Below are 22154 nucleotides of genomic sequence, written 5' to 3'. Positions count from 1 at the left end.
GACCCCTCCGTTACCGCACTATTTTAGCGCTGAAGGTTAAAGCAGCAAATTGTAAGAACGCGTTCTGTTCGTCATGGCTGAGGCGTTCGGAATCGCAGCGAGCGTCATTGCTGTTGTCGACATCACTGCCAAGGTCGGAGGCATATCAATTAAGCTGAAGAAGTTATGGAATGAAGTGAAAAATGTACCTGCAACATTGCTGTTAAAAGCAGACCAGCTCCAAGAGTTCGAGATTTTCCTTAAGGATACTGAAGACCAAATCGCAGCCAGCCCACTACCGGATTCGGCCTGGAACAGCGGGATGCTACAGAAATATGTCGCCAGAGCAAGGTCTATCCTGGACGAGCTTCAAACAATGATTGATGAGTTTCAGAGGCAGCTCGCAGATCCGCGACGGCGAAAGATAACATCAGCGAAGATTATCCTTCGTAAAGATGATATCAGATCACTGGATGCAAAGCTGGATCAGGCTTTGAATTTGTTCCGAATGGCTCAGGGGCAATATATAATGTAAGTCAATAATGCTAATCATCCCGGTCTCCAGTAAACTGACAGTTCAATTTTCTTCAATGAACTAGAGCTATGCTGGCCGCATCACATTCATTCAAACTTGTGCATGAGCCAAAACCATCTCAGAGAGAAGAGGTCGACGCAGCAGCCGGACCTTTCTCGACTCTGGGTTCGGCGTCAGCCATGATTCAGAGGCCAGCCATAGGTTTAACCGTTCCAAGGGAACAAGTCCGGACCTCTTTGCCATGTGTCATGAGCGAACCAGCATTGGAAGAATCCGTTTTGGTCATGGTGCCCGTGCCCAATATCAATTCTCAATACGGACACCGGACTGGTTGGCGGCGTATGTGTATTCCATCCTGGCGTTTAGGAGTACTTTGGGGTGGCAGTTGAATTTAAGGGCTTATGAGGTTGTGGAGAGGTTTCGCGAAGATCTTGTAGATGCCTTCTACAAAGACGACGCCATTTCTGTCAAGAAGATTTTGGTCGGGCAGAAAATGACGCCTTTCGTACGAGATGAACAAGGCAGCACACTGCTGAGGGTAGGCTTCTCCCTTACCCTGGAACATCTTGTATAACTGAAGTCTAACCCTTATAGTTGGCAACCGTTTGCCAGTCGCCGAAAGTGGCAGGCTTCTTGCTAGAGAGTGGTTTAGGAACCTATGCTCTCAATCCCATCGACGAAGAGCTAAGGTCAGTAATCGTTCTCTGTACACGATACGTCTCTGACACTGAAAGTGACCCATGGCTCTATTGTGACCCTGCAAAAGTCGAGCTACAAGGATCTCAAAGTGGTTCGAAAAGTCTTGATATTGTCCGGCTATTTGTCAGCCATGGCCTGAAAGACGATCTTACAAGTGCCGAAGGCGTTGATGCCCTCATGGATCGCTACCATATGCTTGGTGATTTTGCGACTTTGAAGTACCTTATAGGCGATCGCTATCACTCGCTACCTCTCGTCAAAAGACTCTACCATGCTCGGCTTTTAGGCGCAAGTACTTCCTGGTCACTGCAGGAACTCCTTTTTCTGATACCGGAGGCGCAAAGCAACCGCGCTGAACTATTAAGGGCGTCTCGGGTGAACGAAGTTTGCTCTTTTGCCCAAACAATCGCATTTCACATGGCACGAAATATGACACGCCCGCAACTTTACAAGAGGGAGTCTACGATGCAAGGTAACTGGTATGAACTACTAAGTTCCTGCATTGCTCTGGATCCGGAATGTCTAGGCCACCGAGACGGTCTATGGGCTCAAGTACTTCACAATATTGGTGATCAAACACTATTTTCGGTCACGATCAATGGGTTAATCGATTATCATTCAAAGCACCTTGCGTTCGAAAAGGTGCAAAACATTGCCCAATCGCTACAGCCTGCAATCAGTACCTGGGTCGCTCTGCTGTTTTCGAAACACATTAATATTCTTCAATACGGGCGCGAGCAGAAACGTTTGCATGAGCAAGGTCAAATTATTCTGAAACAGAGACTTACTGGACTATCACGATTTCAGGTGAATAATCGTCGATTGTCTCTTGTCGGTGTTACATATGGTTCTCTGCCAAGGCACTGGAAGGTTTGGTGGGCTTGGGAATTCGAAGACTACGCAGGAGAGTTCTGGGACATGATTGAGGGAAGCAAGCTCCACATTCCAGGTAGTTGGGTAGAAGACTTTGAGCTCCCTGAGGATACGGAGCGCCGTGAACGACGGGTTTGGAGGGACGAGGTACCACCTCCATTAATTTGGTCCGAGTACCGCGCGAGTCGACCGCCAGTGTCGTTCGAATCATCGGATGCCAGTTCGCAGGAGAACGTGGTGTTTCAAAGGTAGGAGAAATATTTTTCTTCCGGAATTGGGAATAGACGCATAGTATGGCAAGTTACAATGTTTTGTATACGAGATTTGATGTAACGACGTCTACTTGGTTCACCAATTTCGTGAATCGTAACCACAAGACTTCGACGATCTTTCGATGTCCCATTCTAGCCTTTGAGCTTTACGCGGTACCAGTCTGGACATCTATCTCACCAGACGCAGTGCCTGTGAAGCCAGCGCCACCACTAAAATCGAAATCAAACTCCTTTGCCCCTTTGACGGTAACATTGCTTCCCCAAAGTTCAACAGTCTGCGTCAACGTGACTGTCGCAACAGTGTTGGCTTGACCTAGAGTAATATTCTTAGCCATGGCCATCTCCGCGATCTCTCGTTCTACGCAGGTGATATTACTTACGAACACCGCCAAAGTCGTACGTGAAGCTCTGGTCCGAGCATGACGCAGTCTCGGTCTTAGTCTGGGGGTTGTAGAGGTAGCTGCAGGTCACCTCGATCGGTGCCTCAAGCTCGCTGTTGTGGTACGTCGCATCGACCTTGTATGAGTTGTAGCCGCTAACTGGGTACGTAGCTGAGCCTGTAAAGTCCCAGTAGCCGTAGTCGGCGCGGGGGAGAACTGCAGCAGTAGAGGTGGCCGCGAGGGCGAGGACGGAGGTGATTGCGAAGCGCATATTCACTGTTGTAGAGAGATAGCAAGGTCTCAGACTGCTCTGTTTCATTCGATTCAAACCATGGAAAGATTGGAACTTAAATAATGATATCGACCGTTGTATTGTTGTGACGTTGAATGGAAGTCGTATTCCCCCCACTTTCACAAACAAAGACGCGGAGGCCATGCAATGATCATCATCACCGCAGCGCGCTAATTTCTCACTAACAGGCGCGCAAAGGGCCAACGCAGCGCTACATCGCCTTACTGCTGCACTTACAGGCATCGTCGCAGGGCGAGCGTTCCGGAATACGAAGGATGGACAACCATTTTTACCTCTGCGGGGGCTAGGATGCACCCGATGGCGTGATGGCCCGCCACCCGTCCCCCAGAAGGCCGCCGATGCTGCAAGGTACTGCAACCGTGCAGCGCAACTCTAGTACCAGGGCAAGGTCCGAGATCTGTTAAGCTCTTAGGTGACTGAAATTGATGATTGGAGGGAAAACAAGATGGTCAGTGACGAACAATGTAATGTTGCTTTACAGCGCTGCATAATCGCTAGTGTTACCGACCGACTGTATGCAGGGCGGCTTTGGTTGTTACTATTCAGGTGAAAGCGAAACCGAGGTGCCGCCTTCTCGGCCGACAGGTCGTACAGGCTTGGTTTATCAACCAGCTCATCGGCTGAAGCGGCCTGGTCAGCGTCGTTATGCTAGCAGTAACGTCGCGATTAATTTCCAACCTTAAAGCAGACACGGCAGAAGACTACATCAAAGCAGAGACGCCAGCATTCCACTGCTATTTGGATAGGAGAGACGCCTGCGCTAGGAGATTCGGGGAAACGTTTCTTTGCATCACTCCGTGTGATGAAGTGAGTATTCCATGTAAAAGCTCTCAAATGTGTGATGAGTCCCAGTCAGAATGAGACACAGCCTGAGTACGTCGGCTTTCTTCGAGTTGTTATCGCAATGAATGCCATTTGAAATTGAAACTTTTCATCTTGTGTTGAAACATATAGTGGATGAAATCAAGGCTTTATAGGCCTATTGACTTCAAGGTTCCTAAATGTCTTCTCCTGACTCTGTCTAGACACTATTGCCTTTCAATGAGTAAAGCTGGGAATACTTAATCACAAGGTACCTCCCATTCCAATCGTCCTTGCCCCTCGATGCAAGGCCAGCACACTGTTCTTCGACAATTTCAACATAAACACTTGAGGGGGTTCAGCCATCATCATCTGATCTGCAGAGGGTTTTGATTCATGTCCCTCGCAAAGTATAATGTCTTGCTATTCAACTCACGGAAACTCGTTACGAAAAAGGAATAACATGTCGAAATCCCTTCACTTCAAATCATCACACCGCTGATTTGGTCTTGTGAACTAGCTTCCATCATCCGTACTATCATCTTTTGACAAGCTGCTATGAACCTCAACCAGCTTCTAATTAAAAGCCACTTCGATCATCAACTGACTGACATATATTATTCTGACCGTTCCCGGTGCGTTGAAACATAAATACTCGAGTTCAAGTCTCGGTCATTGGCTGAAGAGTTTGGTGTTAAGAGACACAACCACATCCATAGATTGGATGGATTTGACTACCATGACTGTGAAAGAAAAGGTTCAAAACCACCAACTTCACTTAGCTAACACTTCTTTGCACGTTGTAAACCTCAACGCAAGTGAACCCATACGGAGTTTTCATGCCTATTGTCTTACAAACATCCAGTGCCTGGGATTGATGTTTCATCCAAGTCGCTTGCGTCTCTAATGCTCGCTGGATGAAAGATACAGAAAGTACAAAGACGTCAAAAAGAGGGGTCTCTTCGCAGAGCAGGTGTACAAGATGTTTTCCGCTTGGCTATAAGATATGAATTCATCAGATTTTCCGAGGGTTTATTTTGCTTTTCATGAGTACGATGTGCTTTCACGTGCGCGCGGGGAATTCATCATCAGCTCCGCCCATCGCCATCGTCGTGGCGTGTTCTCAGCATAGGAACGATACAAAACAACTGACAACGCGCTTCCATCATCGATTTCAACTGGTTCATTCTTGCATTTGTTCAACAGTGTCTTGAATTACCAAGATAATGCCAAACGTCTGAAGAAGGCCCATGTCTCATAAGGCAGAACACCTTGGAATCTGATCCATCTGATGTCTAGGTACTTCAAGCAGTCCAGAGAATGTATTCATCTGCGTAGCGAGACGACAGTGATCGACAGCTTCAGCCACGACCCAGATTCCCTTTGGCTTAGATACCTTGCTTAATGATTTCCGCGGCCTGTGATGGGGGAAATGATGTTAGCACGCGATACTCATCGATGAAAGGGCAATCCAGGCATCAACTCACCTTCTCGGCCAGGGCATAAGTGGGCTGGCAAGTGTTGGCACTGGGAACCATGGGCATGACACTGGCGTCAACGACTCTGAGGTTCTTGACTCCGTAAACGCGAAGGGTCTGGTCGACGACACCGCCCAACTCCAGCGGCAGCATAGACGAAGTGCCCACGGGGTGGTAGTCGGTAGGCGACAGAGCACCGGCGATGTAGGCCTTGAGGTCCTCGTCGGAAGTGACATCCGGGCCAGGGGCGTACTCGACAGGCTCGTACTCGGTGGCCAGCGAGGTCTCGAAGTTGTAGCGGCGGAGGAACTTGATCGCCTCGACGAAGAAGTCGGCCTCGACGGGGTTGCTGAGGGCGCGGTAGTCGATCACGGGCTCGGTGTTCCACGGGTCGGTCGTGTTGATGTTGATGGTGCCGCGGCTGAAAGACTGCATCGCGACGGGGCCCTGGGAGCCGTGGTCAGGGACGAGCTGCATGCGGGTGAAGGCGGTGTTCTTGGAGCGCATCTGGGCGGCCAGGATCTTCATCTGCGCCGCGAAACCCGCGACGACGGTGGAGTCGGCATCGGCAGGGAGCAGGCTAGCGAAGTCTTGTTGTTCCAACTTGGTGGCGAGCTCGTCGGCCTTTCCAGACACGACGGTGAAGGGGAGCCAGCCGGCCAGGTTGGTGAATGTGAGAGAGTAGGGGCCTGTGCAACGCAAAGCGTTGGATGTCAGTCTCGGAATAACACGCTTGGTATGTTGAATTGGACATTACTGACCGGTCTTGTTGGCTGCCCACACTTCTTCAGCCCAGTCCTTGAACTCGTTGCCATCCACCAGGTCACTCGGGTTCGGGTGGATCGATGCGAGCTTAGATACTACATCCACATTAGAATCATCAAGATGCTTCTTTTGGCTCTTGTCACTTACGCGTAATGTTCATAGCAGACAAACTGCTGTGGTCCTGGAAATTCTGGCCAACACCAGGAAGATCGACGCGGACATCGATGCCTCCAGCCTCGAGAACCTTCTTGGGGCCGATACCGCTCAGCTGCAAGAGGTGAGGAGTGTGAACGGTACCAGCAGAGAGAATGACCTCCTTCTTTGCGTTGACGGTGACGAGGGTGTTGTTTCCGGAAGGGAAGACGACGCCAGTGGCAGTGAGGTCATCATCAACTACCAGCTTGCGAGCCTGGGTGTCGAGCAGAAGGTGGTAGTTGGGGCGGGTAGCGTTGACGCTGAGGTAGTGACCGGTACCAGCGTAGGAGCGGGTGACAGTCCGGGGGTCCATCAGCGTGGGGAACCAGAAGACGCCGGGCTGTCCGGCACCACTGTCGGGAGGGAACTCAACGCCGTCGATCTCCTTGAACGCTTCCACCAGGGGCTTCACGCCGGGGTAGTAGAAGCGAGGCCAGCCAGCATAGATCTCCGAAGAATCACCCCAGTAGGAGGCATCATACTTGAAGCTGTCGAAGTTGTCGGTCAGCTCGGGAGTGGGCTCGGTAAAGTGGAGGCCCTTTCATGAAGCGGTCAGCTCAGTGTCTTTGCCAGTATCCAAGTCAGGGTGGATCTCTTACCTTCTTGAAGGACTTCAACATGCCATCCCAGCTCCAGTCAGCGACTCCCTGCTGAGCTTCGGCTCCGAATAGGGTTGCCCAGCGGTCGTAGTCCTCGGCGGAACCTCGCATGTTCATCATGGCGTTCACGGAAGAGCCGCCTCCGACTTGCTTGGCAATCCAGACGGTGCCAACTCTTCCGTTCAAGTTGGGCTGCGGCACAGACTCCACGCCGGGCCAGAGGGAGCTCATGAGGTTGGCATATCGCGACTCGGTGAAGTAAGCCGCAAGATTCTCCTCCATATTGCCCCAGTTGCCGGCCTCGAGGACCAAGACACTCGTTTCAGGGTCCTCAGTCAAACGGTCTGCCAGGGTCAGGCCGGCCGTTCCACCTCCGACAACGACATAGTCGTAGCTTTGCAGCAGCTGAGATGACTTGATCTGGCGAGGGACGGCCAAGGCGTTGGCGACGGAGCTCACTGCGAGAAGAGCTGTGAACGCAGTCCGGGGCCACAGGGGCTGGGACTTGGACTGGCGAAGGAACGGCATGGCGATGAACGAATCTTCGTCGCGTAAGGATCTCAGCGGAAGAGAGTGGAAGGACCGAGCTACTCGAAGACGCCCCTAGAAGCCAGCTTGGTTACGCGAGGGCGGGATAGCCATACTTATACGCGGGTGTCACTCGTTTTCGCATGTTTTCCGACAAGGCAGAGCATTTCCTTGGCGTTGACCCGCGATTGCCTTTTTCGAGCGTCTTCTATGTCACCTGCCATGACTCCTTAATATCGCGCGCTCATGCTTGATTGACCTTCTGGTTTAGGGAACCAATCCGTATCTCGTACCGAAGAGAGGTGAAAGTTGGCACTGCGCCCAGCCGGTTGAGTGGGCTACCAAGACAAAAATGGGGATTCACAACAGATCCAAGCGAAATTATGAGGGCGTATTCTGCATCCTGTCTGTCTAGTTGCTACCAACAACATGTCTACGGAACCAACGGCTGCCGATGGCAATTGGCTCGCCTGTCAGCCGGAACAAGGGCGGTAACGCCGCGCTCCATTCTTTTGCATGTCAGCTGCAGGAACCAACCATGCTCTCAGTTTTATCCACGGATACATAAGCTTAGATAACGAAGAGAAAAGACGGGGCCGCGGTAGCCGAAGTCGGCGAGTAAAAAGGTGTGATTGTTGGTTGGAGCTGATTGATAACCTAATAAATGCAGGGCAGGGATGGCGGAGCCTCTTTTCACCCCCACGGGACCCCCAATATCAACGAATAGCAAAACCGCGGGCCCGTTGATTCTCTTCCCCGGCCTATTTGCTTCCGTGAACTTGCATTTGTGCATGTTACCTTGAAGGAAATATGACAAATTGAGAGAATTGACAAATGAATGACAAACCTGACATCGTGGGCAGCATCACCAGGCCAGGGCAGGTCAAGTCTTGGCATTTGACATGGCCGTTGTCCCTCATCTAGCCTACCCACAAAATGGGAAGAACAGCATTCATGACTCTATTCATACGAGCACAGCGCCATTTTGATCTTTCAAGACTGATCTTTCATGACTTGAAGGCTCAGCCTCTCAGGCGGTGAAGACGAACTCGAACTCGTTGGGGCCCACCTGGGCGTTGGATGTCGATCAACATATTTTATGGGTTCGCGCGACTCGCGACCATCTTTATGTAAGCTCCCACCGGCTTGGCTTCTTCGACGCGCGGGAGGCGGGACCAACAGGAGCGGGCCTCCGTGATACCGATGCGGACTATCGTATCCATCTTTGCGGCTGTACAAGAATATTCGCTCCGGCAGATGCGAACTAGTTCGTACCATGATCCATGTAATCATGCGTACGGGGCACCACTAGTCCAGCTGTAGGTGTACACGACCGTAGTAATCGCCAAGAGATATGGGAAACTTTGTTCTCGTTGTAATATCTTTGACTGCATACTCGCAGCTTCTGTAAAAAGCGCATGCCGGGAAGGCCGTGTATGGCAGATATGACGACTGCGCGTTCATTTGGTGCATTTAGTTTTGGACGAGATGCGATTCATTTAGTTAAGCCTGTATGATGTATCTGATGGCAGGCACGTCTACTTCAGGGGCTATCTCGATTGACGTCATCAAACTGGTGACTTATCGTATTTCTTCTTAGTTACGTCTTCCCTTTCACACGATATATAAAAGATACAAACGCAGCTGTCGTTTGCTGGTTTTCGCAAGCCAATTCCTTATCCCGTGTTCGGTGCGATTGGAAAAAGATGAGATATGTGATGTTCGTCCTTAAGAGTCTATCACCAAATCTTCAACGTTCCCAGTAAATCTCTTTGTTCAGACGGACTCACAATACGTCATGCCCTTCTCTATCATTCGTTGATCTTGTTCGCGAGGATTCAAGACTTCATCCCCTTTTCATAACCATTTTGTGCCGATGTCTTCTCAATGTAACGAGTAACATAAGGAGATGATTTCATTCTCAGACACCACACTATAAAAGTGCACTCCACCTCTTTGATAGATCCTACTACAGAAACAACCGCAACGAATCAACTTCTCGTTTATCCTTTTTCCCTCTAATTAGACTTTTCTTTAATCCGTTGGTACTGGACAGCGAAAGCTTGCGTCGCTAGAAGTTGATTCGAACATACGCTTCACTCTTAGGAGGCATGACTCCTCAGGCTCCACTCCCGTCGCCCATGATTGATTCACAACCAAATTCATACAAGGCGAAACTCTTGGGACCTGATACGTGAAAACCAGGCTCTCATTTGACAGAAATCGACAAGTCCATCGTGTGGTGTAGAGCACTCCTTATCTGAGAGGCCTCACTCCAGCCAACATTCTGCTCAAAGATTATCTTCGAGTTGAGGCATTTGATCTTTATCTTTTTGAAATTTTCGGTCTAGCCATGACACATGAGACTTCTAGGTTCTCTCAAGTCTCATGCTTGTCGAATAAACCGCTGGATTCTGTTATATAAAGGCATAGCTCCCAAAAAGACGATACTTCGCAGCGCAATAATTTGGTCACGTCTTGACACTTTCTTCACTTCAAACAACATGGATTCTGCACTATCTGGCAAGCGAATACGTTCTGATGTCTCCGAATCTGGGGTCGAAGACCATTTTATATCCTCTCGGAGCCTTTGCAAATTGCACATATACACCCTCGAAGCAGTCGACTAAGGTCTTCCTTGTAGCATGCCTCGCGCCCCAAGTCCAGGGAACCACGTCAGGAGACCAGATTCCGAGCTTTCAAAACCGTAATGGGCAAGCTGCAGTTGTGTTTCAAATACATCACTGCCCCATTGACCGGCAAAAAGTAACAGACCATCTGACAGTCTGCGTCACTATTGTCTTAAGTTTGTTCAAGATATTTATGAGTTGGTTCAAACGCATGGACGAACACGCCCAAATCTAAAGTCTAACATGATCTACGATCAGATGGGTATCACGAAACGCTGCACAGAAAAGACGCGACTACAAAAATACTCGACGTCACAGTCCGTATCCCCAGGGACAGGGAGGCCTCTAATCCGACTTGCCCCGCGCCTTCCTCCGCTTCTCCCTTCTCCTCTTCCTCTTCTTCCTGTCGGCGCTGATCTTTCTGCGCTGCCAGAACATCTCGAACCAGGCAAAGATCCAGGTCCGCATCATGATGATGATGGTGCAAACGACGACGGGAACAGCGATTTGCCAGCTGTGAGGGGCTCAACGTTAGCACTTGTCACTTGGTCGTGGCAGAGATGATGGGTGAGGCGACTTACAAGAAGAGGATGCCCTGCGGCTTCTGGATGTCCTTGAAATTCTCAAAGTTCTGTCCAAAGTAGCCGGTCAAGAAGGTCAGGGGCAGGAAGATGATGGTGATGATGGTCAACTGCTTCATGCTCTCGTTCTGGTTGGCGGAGATGGTGTTGAAGATGAGGTCGATCAGGTTGTCCGCGGACCGCTTGATCTGCTGCATGGCCTCAGTCGTGATAACGCAGTGATCGAGCACGTCGCCGAGGTACGTGTGTGTCATCGGGGTGACGATGACACCGCTGGCGGGGTTCTGCAGCTCCCGTGCGGCAGCTTCCTGGCTCAGCGGTGTGCGGTGATCGCGGAGGACGTTAACGAGGTTATCGATCGGGTTCAGGAAAGTCAGCATCTTGTTGATTTCCGAGACGCAGATGTAGAGGCTACGCGTTTGCTTCATGTTCGGACTCGTCAGGACGTCGAGCTCGAGATCGCCAATGACATCGCTGTAGACCGCCGTCAAAGGAATGGCTAGATCGATGATGGCGTCAATAACGGCCTGCATGACCAGTGAAGCGTCGCAGGACTGGCGGAGGATGGTGGCGGGGTCGCCCAGACGGACGGTGATGGGACGCTCGATGTCCTCGGCTGACATTTCGAAAAAGGAGATGACGGTGTTGTCCGACGTCAGAAAGATGGCGACCTGCTCGGCGGAGACGGCGAGGCCGCGCGAAATCAGCGAGGAGTGTCGCTCCATGTACTCGGTGCGCGTCTCGTTTGCTGACGCGTGGTAGCGCTGGAGGGTCCGTACGAAAGATGTCTCTGCTAGCTGGGAGAGGTTGCTCGGGTGGTTGTTTAGAGTGTGCCCGTACGGGGTGTTGCCAGTAGACACGCCCGTCGCGTTGCCCTTCTCGGGGTCCTCGCGCTTGTTGCCAGCCCTGGTGAACGCGCGCTTCAGTTTCTTCTTCCTGGACTTGATCGTCCGGATACTCGCGTCGTCATCCGAGTCGTCATCGCTACTGCTGCTGCTACTGCTGTCATCATTGACCAACAGCACAAGCTTCTGCAGCGTAAGGACGATGAAGGCATGGTTCGAGTACCAATCCGCCTTTGTCCTGTTGCGCGTGTTCATGATATCCTCAATGGCGAGCTTGTGCAGGCCCTTGTACTGTCCGCATGCCGAGATGACGTCCCAACTGAGCCCGTTGATGTTAATCCAGCGGCACTTGACCCACGGCTCCTGCGGCTTCTTGACAAAGTCGATGAACCCCTCGTTGCCGAAGTTGTGCTTCACCATATTATCTTGGCTGAAGTCGATCACAGAGATGTCGCAGTCTGCGTGGAGCGTCGGCATCGAGGCGTGGCCTCCATCCAACTTGTTCGGGTCGAAACCGGGCTCGGAGCCGGGCTGCCATCCTGGACGCGACAGCTCAAAGTCGTCAAAGTCCTCGACGGGCTTGAACGTGCCGGCGCGACGCCGCAGGGGCGAGATTGCTTGGTCGGTCGATGCGCGCGTCAAGGGCACGCCGATGTTCTCGTTGGGCACCGAGATGCGCACGCCTCTGGAGGGCGGGGGTTGGGCGACGACGTCGGCATAGTCGTGGGCTTCGATATCGAGACTCGGGAACTTGACGTGGCGGGAGGAGGGATCGTCGGGGTCGGTCACTGTCTTGGACAGCGGCTCGCCGTAGGAATCGACGTTGGATGAGGACGACATGGCGACTGGCGAGGGAGGGAACGCCAAGAGGGACTTGGTAAGGGCGAATTAAACCATCTAAGTATTTACTGAAAATCGAGATACCGCGTGGCGCGGCCTGCGCTACCCGTGATGATATTCAGGGCCTCGCAACGGGCGCCGAGACAATGTCTTGGTTGTGAGTCGACCAGGGTTTCGGGTGCGCTTGGTGGCGTTTGGATCAGCACTAATCTCAGGGACAGCCTTTCAGCTGCGTCTAGAAGCTGAAAGGGTCCAAGGTGAGCGGTAGTTTGTGCATCGCAATGCAGCGATGCTCTCTCTCTCTCCAATGCGGGTGTTGCGATGAAGTGATGCAGGATGCTTGGATGAATGTGGGTTGAGTGGATGGAAACCGGACGAGAAGAAGGGATGTCGTGCGATCTTTCGGGAGGGAAGATCCTACTAAGGTTTTCGTTGCCGAGGGGGAACCTGTGGCAGAGGAATCTTCCAGGTCCAGGCGGGTTATTTTTGTCCGCGCTGGAATTCTGCCCCTAAATGACGTCGCTTGGTAGCGAAACCTCGCTAAAAACCCGCTGTCGCACCTCCACTGGCCATCACCGCGACGCCCATTGGACGCAGACTGGATAGCTGAGATTAAGCTCTCGGTTGGTGCCGCATACCCGGTCCAAGCTTCTCCTCGCATGTGGGTGATTCTTGATGTGTGGCCAATGATGATGAAAAAACTGTTAGTCTAGACTCTGGAGAAAACTTCAAGCTTTTGCCTAGACGTTTCTCCAGATCTCCGTCGGGTTTGGGTGCCGATGGAGGTTGGCAGTGTGGACCAAGGCGGCGTTCTCGGCAAGACTAAGTGTTGGAGGAAGTGGCTGTTCATCATTGCTTGTGGCCGTCTAATCCTGAATGCTACATATCTCCTTACAAATCCCATCCAATCCTTAGTAAACCGTCAACCGAAAAATGGCAATACCTCCAAACACCAAGTAACCGAATACCCAAGAATAAAAGTTGATTGTAGAGTTGGAATCCATTAGACGCCGTTGCCGGCGACGATGGTGTAAGTCTCGCTGTTGTCTCCCTTGCACGCCGCCGTGACCAACCGCCCGTTGTTTCCGGGAACGACGCAGGTGGCCTTGTCGTTGACGGGAGTCCAGACGAAGGTGTTGCCCGTGATCTTGACCAGCTGTCCGGTGTTCGTGAGCCCCTCGCCGGCGGCGCGTCCACCGCACGAGAACATGGTAACGGTGTCGCCGTCAGCCCGGCGCCCGTCGGTGCTGACGCAACCGTTGGTCAAGCTGCTCACAACCAGCGCCGCGCCGTCCTTGCCGTCGTTGTGCTTGCCCTTGGTCACGATGTCGAACTGCTCGTTGGCCGCCCCGCTGCACTCCACCAGCGACACCGGGATGAGGTTCTGGCGGAAGTCGCCGGCCGTGGGGTCGATGAAGAGGCACTGCCCGTTGGGCGCGCGGATGAAGGCTTTGGTGAAGGAGCGCGTCGCCGTGTTGTCGAATTCGTTGGCCTCGGCCGCGGCGGTCGGGTTGAGAGTGCCGCCGGCGCGGGAGACGGGGACGGGGGTCGTGGGGTTCGAGGCGGGGATGTTGCCGTTCTTGGCGCCGTTGTCACCGCCGGTTCCAGCTGCCGGGGCGGCGGATGAGGCTGGTGCCGCAGCAGCAGGGGCGGTCGTCTCGGGCTTCGCGGTCGCGGCAGGTGCCGCGGCGTTTCCTTGACCAGGCTTGACGGTCGCCGTGGCGGTCATGGTGATTGTGGCATCCTCGCCGTCGCATTCCCCCGCAGCAGGAGCCTCAGTTGCAGCCGGAGCAGCGTTTGAGGATGCCGGCTTCTGAGCGCCATTCTGCCCGTCATTGTTGGTGTTTCCGTTGCCTCCAGTGGCGCCCCCAGCACTGCCAGCCGCTCCTCCAAAGGTGAAGGCCTGGTTCTGGTCACTGGCGTTGCAATCCGCAATGTCCACGACTGCACCCTTGACGGTAAAGCACTTGCCCTTGTCGCTCTCGGGCTGCAATGCCAACGGGCCAGCACCCCCGCTGAAGGTGAAGAGCTGCGAGTTGGTCACTTGGCCTCCGCCATCCGCTCGTCCGCCGCAGGAGAAGAGCAGCACCTGGTTTCCTGCCGCACGGCGAGGGTCGAAGTTGGCGCAAGCTTGCGTCTGTTCGATGTTAGTGACCATCTCTGGAATTCGGCATCAGATTCCGGCTCACCAAAGTGCTGACAATGAGCGCCGAGCCCGCTTGGTCATTGTGCTTTCCAGCCGTAATGACATCCCAGCCCTCGCCGTCCTTAGTCCCGCACTGCGCAACCTGGATGGGCGTCAGGTTCGCGCGGAAGTCGCCCGACAGCTTGTCGACGAAGAGACACTTCCCGTCGGCGGTCTTGATCTGGACGTTGGAGAAGGCTCGGGTAGCAGTGGCATCGCGCTGCTGAGCCTCGTTGAAGGCGTCCTCGTTCAGCTCCGTGACAACTCGGCGCTGGACGGGAGTGGCGGACACAATCGCCGCGGCGTAAGCCAACAGAAGTGCCGATCTGGAAACCATGATGACAGAAGAAAGAATGAAGGTAGGTAAAGTTGAATGAATGAGTGTAAGCGAAAGTGAATAATAGCCTGCTCAGCAGGTTAGAGGCAAGAAGCGAATGGATTGGAAAGAGGGAAAAAGAAAGGAATGAAGACCACGAAGAAGAACCACAGTCGATGTAGCGATGCTTCCAAAAGGGAACTCATGGAATGGTTGGGTCGGCCGCATGGCAGACCTTATACTCAACCTCTCGTGGGCCGCAGCCATCCGTCATCTGTCAGCCGTCATCCAAGCGCCATCCCATGAAGCCCCTCGAGAAAGCCATCGCGCCTCCCTTCATCTTGCCATCCCATGTGCATCCTGCGCGTGTTCCCCCAAAGCGCCCAGTTTGAACAGGGTTTCACGATCTTCCTGCCTGCAGCGTGGTTTCGTTTGGTGGCCTGGGCCCGACAAGTCGCGACCTGTCAGTAGGCACTAAGGTAAGTAGGCAAGGTCAGTTGGCCTGCTGTCGCCCGCAGTTACTCCTGTCGCACATCACTGAGCGGCCGTCCGAACACTCGTTCAACGGGTAGCTCGGAGCTAGAGCTGGTGGTGTAGACAGAGACAGCCTCCGTCGTCGTCCAGCTTGGTCGCCCACTGTCGCGGTAGAGATCGAAGCCCAGGGGTTCAATTATGCGCAGGACAGGACGAGGGGAGCTGTTGGTTGGGATGGCCCGGCGCGTGAAACGGCTCGTGTTGCAGGGCGGCAGATCCTGAAGGGATGGCGCGGTGCTCGTGGCGGAGAGATGAGACGGAAAAGGGAAAAAAGGGAGAAATTCCATCGCGGCGAGAATTAAGATAAGGTCCGCGCTTGTTCAACCCCTGCCTCCTGAGGGAATGATTGGACGGGAGCGCTGCCGCACGCGTGGGGTCTCGGTCGGTGCCGGCGGGCGGGGGCTTGGTGGGCGCTTGCCGGACTGTCGGGCCATCATCCACGTACCTTAACTTGAGGTGGTGTAGAACCCAGCTTGCGGGTGCTACTTGAAAGTGGCCATGTGCCTGGAGATCATTTGAAGCTTAGTGTTGGACTTGAGCCTCGTCAGACAAGCGCTACGGGTGTACTAGGTAGTAGTGTCAGTCGGGAAATTGCATCCAGCATTTCTCAACCATGGATGCTATTGACGACATCGACGAGTAGCGCCAGACTGATGCAGCGGTGGTCTCCGAGCGCACGTAGGATATTTATAAGGATTATTATTATTATTTAGATTGTGACATTTCCGTTCGTCATCAATCATCATTGCATATGCATAGCTAAGCTCAATGCTCCCATGATTTTAGACTCCTGTCATCCCATATTGACTTGACGTAGTTCATTGCGTCCCCATTCTATCATACGTTGAATGCCGACCTTAATGCGGCTTTGGCGGTGGGACCCAGTACCTTTGAAGAGCGAGTTAGCGGACAGGTGTGAACATTAAGGCATTCAAGATCGGGTACTCACTTGCCGTATAACGCATTCCATCCAGCTTGCACCAGGCTGTCTTTTCCTGAACGGTCGCCGGAACCAGTCCAGTACATCAGGCCACCCAGCTTCTTCATCTTGGCGTAGTTCGCCTTGAGCGTCACAACTCTCGGTGTATCAAAAGTGACGAAGCCGTTCACCGGGTCAACGTACGAAGCAGCGATGGCCGTCTCGTCGACGGATGCCTTGTCGACCCACTCCTGCGGTAACTCGCTGTAGTCCATCTCGCCCGAGCCTGTCGGGCTCTGTCCAGGGCCCTTAGCCGACGGGAACGTACGCGCGTAGACGGGAATTCCCATGACGATCTTGCGGCTTGGGAATCCATTGGCCGTCAGGTACTCGACGCCATCGGAGCAAGCGAGCTTCAGCTCCGCATCCTTGGTGGCCAACGTTGACGAAGCAAACAGCTGGGCGTGGTTGCCCGAGACGGAAGCCCAGGGACCCGTCAGGTCGTAGCACATGAGGTTCATGTAGTCGAGCACAGCGGCCGCTCGCTTCGCATCGAAGTTCCTCAGCGTCCACTGCGCCGGCGGGAGCGCTGAGGTGAGCTGATACCTGCCCGCCGGCATCTCGGCACGGACGGCCTCGAGGAGGGCAATGTAGTTGCTTCCCATGGTCGGGTCGGTAGGATGCTCCCAGTCAATGTCGACACCGTTGAACTGGTACTTGTCAACGAACTCGTGGATTGCCTTTGCGAAGCGGGTGCGGGCTTCGGCGCTTGCTGCCATGACGGGGAACTCTCTGCTGTTGTTGGCACCGCCGACGGAGATGAGGGTCTTGAGACCAGGGTTTGCCGCCTTCACCTTGGCCAAAGCCATGAGAGCGCCCGGCGAGCCGTCAACCACTAAATCATTGTCGGCGTGGCTGTCGATGGCCTGCAGAGACCCATCCGTGTTGACTCCAATGAAGGAGTACAGGACGTGAGTGACCAGGTTCAGCTCCATCTTGGCAGGCGTTTGGCCCTTGTAGGCGTGCCAATTGGGGTAGTAGATCATGTTGACGAAGCCGTTGTCGCACATGACGGGCTGTATGAAGCTTGACACGGTGATGATGCTGAAGATGAAGAATGCCAGGCGGCTCAGCGATGTTGATGTTGATGTTGATGGGGCGGCGCGGGGGAGGGGGAGGGGGAGGGGTGGCCTGGCGGCCGTCGCGGGAGCTGCCGTCATTTTGTAGGGGTCGTCCTGGGGCGCTGTGGGGTACTGACGTCGTAGGCTTAGGGGCTGTGTCTGCCGTCCTTCCCGCTGTGTGGTGCCTGAACAGCTCGCTATTGGGGGAGAGCTACAGCTGTGTGTGGGGCGCCGAGCTGACCAGGTGAGGCGGCACGGGGAACTTCTGCCGGAAGGAGAACGTAAGTCCTTCCTTCCACCTTCAAGAACCTGTTTTCAGGAGACGTCCTTTCAGAATTTTCCTTCTGGAACGTGTCGACAACCGATTTTCCACTTGACAGAATTCCGTTTCCGTGCTTCGAAACAGAGATTCTTATACCGTTGTCGAGGTGAGATAGCCTCCGAACCCGACAGTCCAGCGCCGAGAGTTCTTGATTGACGATTTGATTGCCGGCAGATATCCGGGCGAGACAATGGTCGTGAATTCCGGAAGATGCAACCCCGAATTAGCCACTTCGGTCGTTCCTGAGCGATGGCACCTTGAGACGCGGCACAGTGATTGCAAACGCGGACACCAAACGGCCGTGGTCTTGATCGGGCGGGACGGTAGATCGGCTGCTAGACCGCGATAGTCTTGTCTTGTCAACTCGTGTCAACTAAACCACTAAGACCGTGCGGCGAGCACCAAACGAGAGAATCGAACAGAAAAGAGAGGCTGGTTATGGGCCAAAGATCCAAGAGATCTCCCATTTACTTATAAGGGACGAACAACTGCAAGGTGCACGATGTCGACCCCCCGACCTGGCGGGGTCCATGCCCTCAGGACAAGCCCACGATGCCCGCTTCACCTTCAGAGGCGCATGCAGGACGGACGATGCCATGGCCCTGACAGCATGAAGGGCTGAGAGGGAAGCTCTCGGTCGCTCCCCAACATCAGAATGTCTTTACGGATGCACACCAGGAATAACAACACGGCATGCGGTCAGCATCCGCTCAGGGACATCAGCCATATACGGTGCCTGGAAGGCATCGTGAAGTGGGCAGGCGCCATCAACCGTCCGCGGATTCGAAATTGCGGCCTTTCGACCGACGCATTTTGCCGGCAGAATTCGACTCTGCACATGGCGGGAGCACGCAATCCAGGGACCGCGTTTAGACGGATAGCATTGGTGGCATCGAGGCACTTGCAGGAACCGCATATTGGGGTGACATTGACATCTCGGCGTCAAGCACGACAACAATCAGAACGAAACTGCCAAGAAAGCCGTGCTGATGACTCCGGTTGGTCATCTTGAAGGCTGCTGGACGTCCGGAATTCGCGCTTTTGTGGCTGTGCCATTGGAGCGAACGAAATCGGGCCTTCAAGTTACCTGCGATCACGGCCAAGACGAAGGGCAATGAATCGTTTGATATGACTGTCTTCCGACTTTCAACGCAGAGGTCCAGCCCTATGGGAGGTACCTTACGACAAGCTCGCGTTATTGCTACAACAACAGCCACGGAAGGAACAAGGTGTTTGCTGACCGAGGCCTGAGCGAGCTGACGATGCCCAATTCATCGTGACTACGATCCGTCAACGGGCACGGCCCAAGATCTCCGCAAGCCACTGGTAAGACCTCAAAGTCAGAAGTTGTCAGCCTTCAAGCAAAGCAGCTCAAAAGAGAAGTAACAAGAAGCAGCTAGGTCTCAGAGTGTGCACAGCCGTCGAGGTGTGATCCTGTCGCGCGGGGCCTCCTTTCTTCTCTCAAGCATTTCCCAACGGGATTCCATGTCCACGAGAGATCCAATTAATCGACTTGATGGCGGATGGTATGTTCGCGAGCAGAGAATGGGGACAAACCGTTTCAAGGGAAACAGCAAGACGACGGAGTTCATCCTCACCAAACGTCGACGACCCGCGGTTCTTCGATTGGCAAAGTTTGATGGTCATCGGAGTCACGGCTGCGACGATGTTTTCTCGTCAAAATGGCTTGATTTATGGGCTAAATCTCTCCAAATCCCTCATGGCAAGACTTGTTACCTTCATCTCCGTAAATTGGCGCAGTGCTGATGCAGCATTTCGGGCATGGTAGACACGATTACCACTCCTCTCATGCCTAGCACAACTATCCCTCTGGCAGCCCCCTATTAGCAATTCAAAACATCAGACGCTGCGCAGGTTCCCTCCAACTGCAGCATATCGGAAAACCACATCGGGGCTTGGAATAGTTCGTGTGGAGGATGAGCTAGAACCATGCGGATTCTCAGAACACGACTGCGCCATTGGCGGAGGGAGAGGCGCGGGCTACGCTATGATTCTAGCTCGCCCGACGATGCGGACGAGCGTTGCCAAAAAGGATGCACACTCGAGTGCGGTTGAGCATATCTCCATTCCCGCTGAGAGCGGCGTCCCCAAGGATCGTGCCATTCTTGCAACCGGAGAACAACGGACCTTTCTGGACTGATGCGGACGTCCGCGCCGGCTCCGGTCAAACCTCGAGTGCGCAACCACGTTCTTCTGCACTGCTGGCCGTGGTTCTCGAGATGCATCTTCGGCGCTATGTTCAGTCTAAGCTGGTTTGACAGCGCTAGCGGAAGACACCAGCGGCCGGAGGCAGCCATCAAACTCCCAAGACTGCATCTGGCTTCATTTGGCTTCATGCGAGAAGAATCGCTTAGAAATTCTCGGAGTATTTGCAGTCAGTCACGATGCCACCTTACGAATCGTGTGTTCGCGGTAGCAAAGCTTCGAGAGCGGTGCGGTGGTCTAGCGATTGTGTCGTGTTAGCGATGTGCGCACGCGATCGCTGGGCACTATGGAAGTCTGGGCGATTCTATACTACTCCTGATATGGCATCGAAACTTTCATCAACTCGTTTTGAATTGTCGCATGAGGTCCAGAAAATAGCATTTGGCGCAGAGCCGATGGCAATGTCGTTCTGGCTTGACTCGTTAAGGGGTTCGTATTGGGCTGTCAATTTCTAAACGAAGACGTCTTGGCAAACTATGCGGTGCGGATCTTGAAACCTCATCGCCTTTGATTCAGATGCGCGTCTTGGCGACATCGGGGTATCCGGTGAGAACGAGGATGTGTTCTCGGCGGACGGTGGACTACTCCGCACTGAACCGGACTCTTGGGGCCGTTGTCTCTGATGATGGCGTTGGTGGTGGCAGCCGTCTACCATGCCGCCGCCCGTCATTCAACCCGGCCGTCGATCTCGGGCGACAGCAGGATCCCGTGAACCGAATGCTACTCCGTCTGCTCACCGTTTGTGTGCGATCGCCTCATCCGTCAGCAAGACTCCGTAATTCGGACTTGGATCTGGCAAAGGTGGTCAAGGCGGGCGATGCCCTTACGAGAACCAACACCACACCTGACGTGTTCTTGCATCGTGAGGAGAAGCCGCCTGCTCTTCTTTCGACACGGGGCTGACGTCAAACCAGGTCTTGTCCTATGTCTCAGAAACAATAGGTCTCCACCCGGCCCGCCGAAGGGAATGACGGTCACATTCGTTCTCGAGGTGTCGTTCCCACGGGGATACCTGGTGTACCATTGTGCTCTCACCATGGTCTCAGCCCGACGGTCGTCATTTCTTTTTAGTGGTCTCGCGAAGGAAAGCCTGGCCGCGGAACTGCAAGCTGACGAGTACGGTCTGGAAAAGTCGCCTGATCCTGTCTGCAGTATATTCAGTCTTACAGTCTGCAGATGCAAACAAGCATACATAACGGCTGCCGATCGTGAGCATGGGCAAGATGCGTCGGTAGTTGCTTCGTTGCGCGGGCAGCCTGAGTGATGACCTTCAGCGAGAAGATGAGATGCCGCGCCGGGTCAGCACGTCCTCCCTCTCTCCTCTCCGGGGCCCTTTGTTGTCTTGTCGATGCATCACAAACCGGGAAATCAGCGCACCCTCGGCAGTGGTGGCACCAAGACCAACGGGACCAACACACCAACACACAATCACACGCAGACGCGGTGCGATGCGGGGTTCCGACGGGCTGGGGTCGCCCCTGGCAAGGTTGTCTAGCTTTTATCAGCCAAGAGTCTTGGCCCCCAAAGATGGAAACCTCTGAAAATTAGGGGACCCAGGAACTTGAGTCTGATGTCGCAGTCGCAGACCCAGCATCATGGTTCTATTTTGCCGGCGCACGAAATGATCTCTCCAATCCCCGTCCCAAAGTCAAAGTTTAAGCGGTTCAACCAGTCGGCAGAGAGCGAAAATAACCATGTTCAGGTTCATCTTTTGTTCCGCCATGATGGTGGCGTAGAGCGCTACGCTAGTTTCAGCCTCTACCGACTCCCGACCTCCCTCTTTTCTTGCATTTTGAAGGCAGACGAACTGCACCGGCGAGTGGGCAGAGAACTGAAAACTTGCTCCGGCCTGCAGCAAACTGCAGCAATGCAGCAGCGCCGAATTGCTCGAGAACATGCGCTCACGGTCTGCATCCGGTGCGAAAATGCGAGCAGGGATTATTCTCACCCGACCGTCAGCAGCTGCGCAGCAAGCACACAGAAGAACAAGCAGAAGCAGAAGCAATTTGCACTGTAGCCTACCTCCGAGTCTTCGTCGTCCAAGACATTCCCATCAGCTCAACACGTTCCGCTCACTCAGTAATGATGGATGGAAATCCACAAGTCGCCTCTGCCAAGTCACTATGCAGACCGAGAGACCCGATCCTTGACTTGGGGCTGAAAAGCTTCATGGTCTGGGAGAGCTAAGAGGGTCTGACTCGCCGCAAGTCGCTGCCGT

The 22154-nt window shown here is 53.7% G+C and overlaps 6 protein-coding genes across 6 annotated transcripts; 1 reads left to right on the top strand and 5 right to left on the bottom strand.

Annotated features, from left to right (window-relative positions):
* Nucleotides 1–73: 73 nt before the first annotated feature.
* Nucleotides 74–1088, top strand: GCG54_00012224 (uncharacterized protein; the record flags this gene model as incomplete). Its single annotated transcript, XM_045412108.1, has 2 exons — nucleotides 74–510; nucleotides 659–1088. 2 exons carry the CDS (start codon nucleotides 74–76, stop codon nucleotides 1086–1088), a joined length of 867 nt encoding a protein of 288 aa, XP_045263892.1.
* A 1416-nt stretch (nucleotides 1089–2504) lies between these two features.
* On the bottom strand, nucleotides 2505–3009 carry GCG54_00012223 (uncharacterized protein; the record flags this gene model as incomplete). Its single annotated transcript, XM_045412107.1, has 2 exons — nucleotides 2505–2671; nucleotides 2739–3009. The coding sequence occupies 2 exons, from the start codon at nucleotides 3007–3009 to the stop codon at nucleotides 2505–2507; spliced, it is 438 nt and encodes a 145-aa protein (XP_045263891.1).
* A 2231-nt stretch (nucleotides 3010–5240) lies between these two features.
* GCG54_00012222 (Dehydrogenase xptC) lies at nucleotides 5241–7417 on the bottom strand (the record flags this gene model as incomplete). Its single annotated transcript, XM_045412106.1, has 5 exons — nucleotides 5241–5270; nucleotides 5340–6019; nucleotides 6092–6190; nucleotides 6243–6828; nucleotides 6890–7417. 5 exons carry the CDS (start codon nucleotides 7415–7417, stop codon nucleotides 5241–5243), a joined length of 1923 nt encoding a protein of 640 aa, XP_045263890.1.
* A 2975-nt stretch (nucleotides 7418–10392) lies between these two features.
* On the bottom strand, nucleotides 10393–12313 carry GCG54_00012221 (Cobalt/magnesium transport protein CorA; the record flags this gene model as incomplete). Its single annotated transcript, XM_045412105.1, has 2 exons — nucleotides 10393–10561; nucleotides 10629–12313. 2 exons carry the CDS (start codon nucleotides 12311–12313, stop codon nucleotides 10393–10395), a joined length of 1854 nt encoding a protein of 617 aa, XP_045263889.1.
* A 1003-nt stretch (nucleotides 12314–13316) lies between these two features.
* Nucleotides 13317–14835, bottom strand: GCG54_00012220 (uncharacterized protein; the record flags this gene model as incomplete). The annotated part of the gene is made up of 2 exons (XM_045412104.1): nucleotides 13317–14450; nucleotides 14503–14835. 2 exons carry the CDS (start codon nucleotides 14833–14835, stop codon nucleotides 13317–13319), a joined length of 1467 nt encoding a protein of 488 aa, XP_045263888.1.
* Nucleotides 14836–16293: 1458 nt separating this feature from the next.
* Nucleotides 16294–17487, bottom strand: GCG54_00012219 (Endochitinase 42; the record flags this gene model as incomplete). The annotated part of the gene is made up of 1 exon (XM_045412103.1): nucleotides 16294–17487. The coding sequence occupies one exon, from the start codon at nucleotides 17485–17487 to the stop codon at nucleotides 16294–16296; it is 1194 nt and encodes a 397-aa protein (XP_045263887.1).
* Between the last annotated feature and the right edge of the window lie 4667 nt (nucleotides 17488–22154).

The sequence above is a fragment of the Colletotrichum gloeosporioides genome (assembly GCF_011800055.1).
Source record: "Colletotrichum gloeosporioides strain Lc1 chromosome Unknown consensus_49, whole genome shotgun sequence".
Classification (NCBI taxonomy): domain Eukaryota; kingdom Fungi; phylum Ascomycota; class Sordariomycetes; order Glomerellales; family Glomerellaceae; genus Colletotrichum; species Colletotrichum gloeosporioides.
This window is presented reverse-complemented; position numbering and strand designations above follow the sequence as displayed.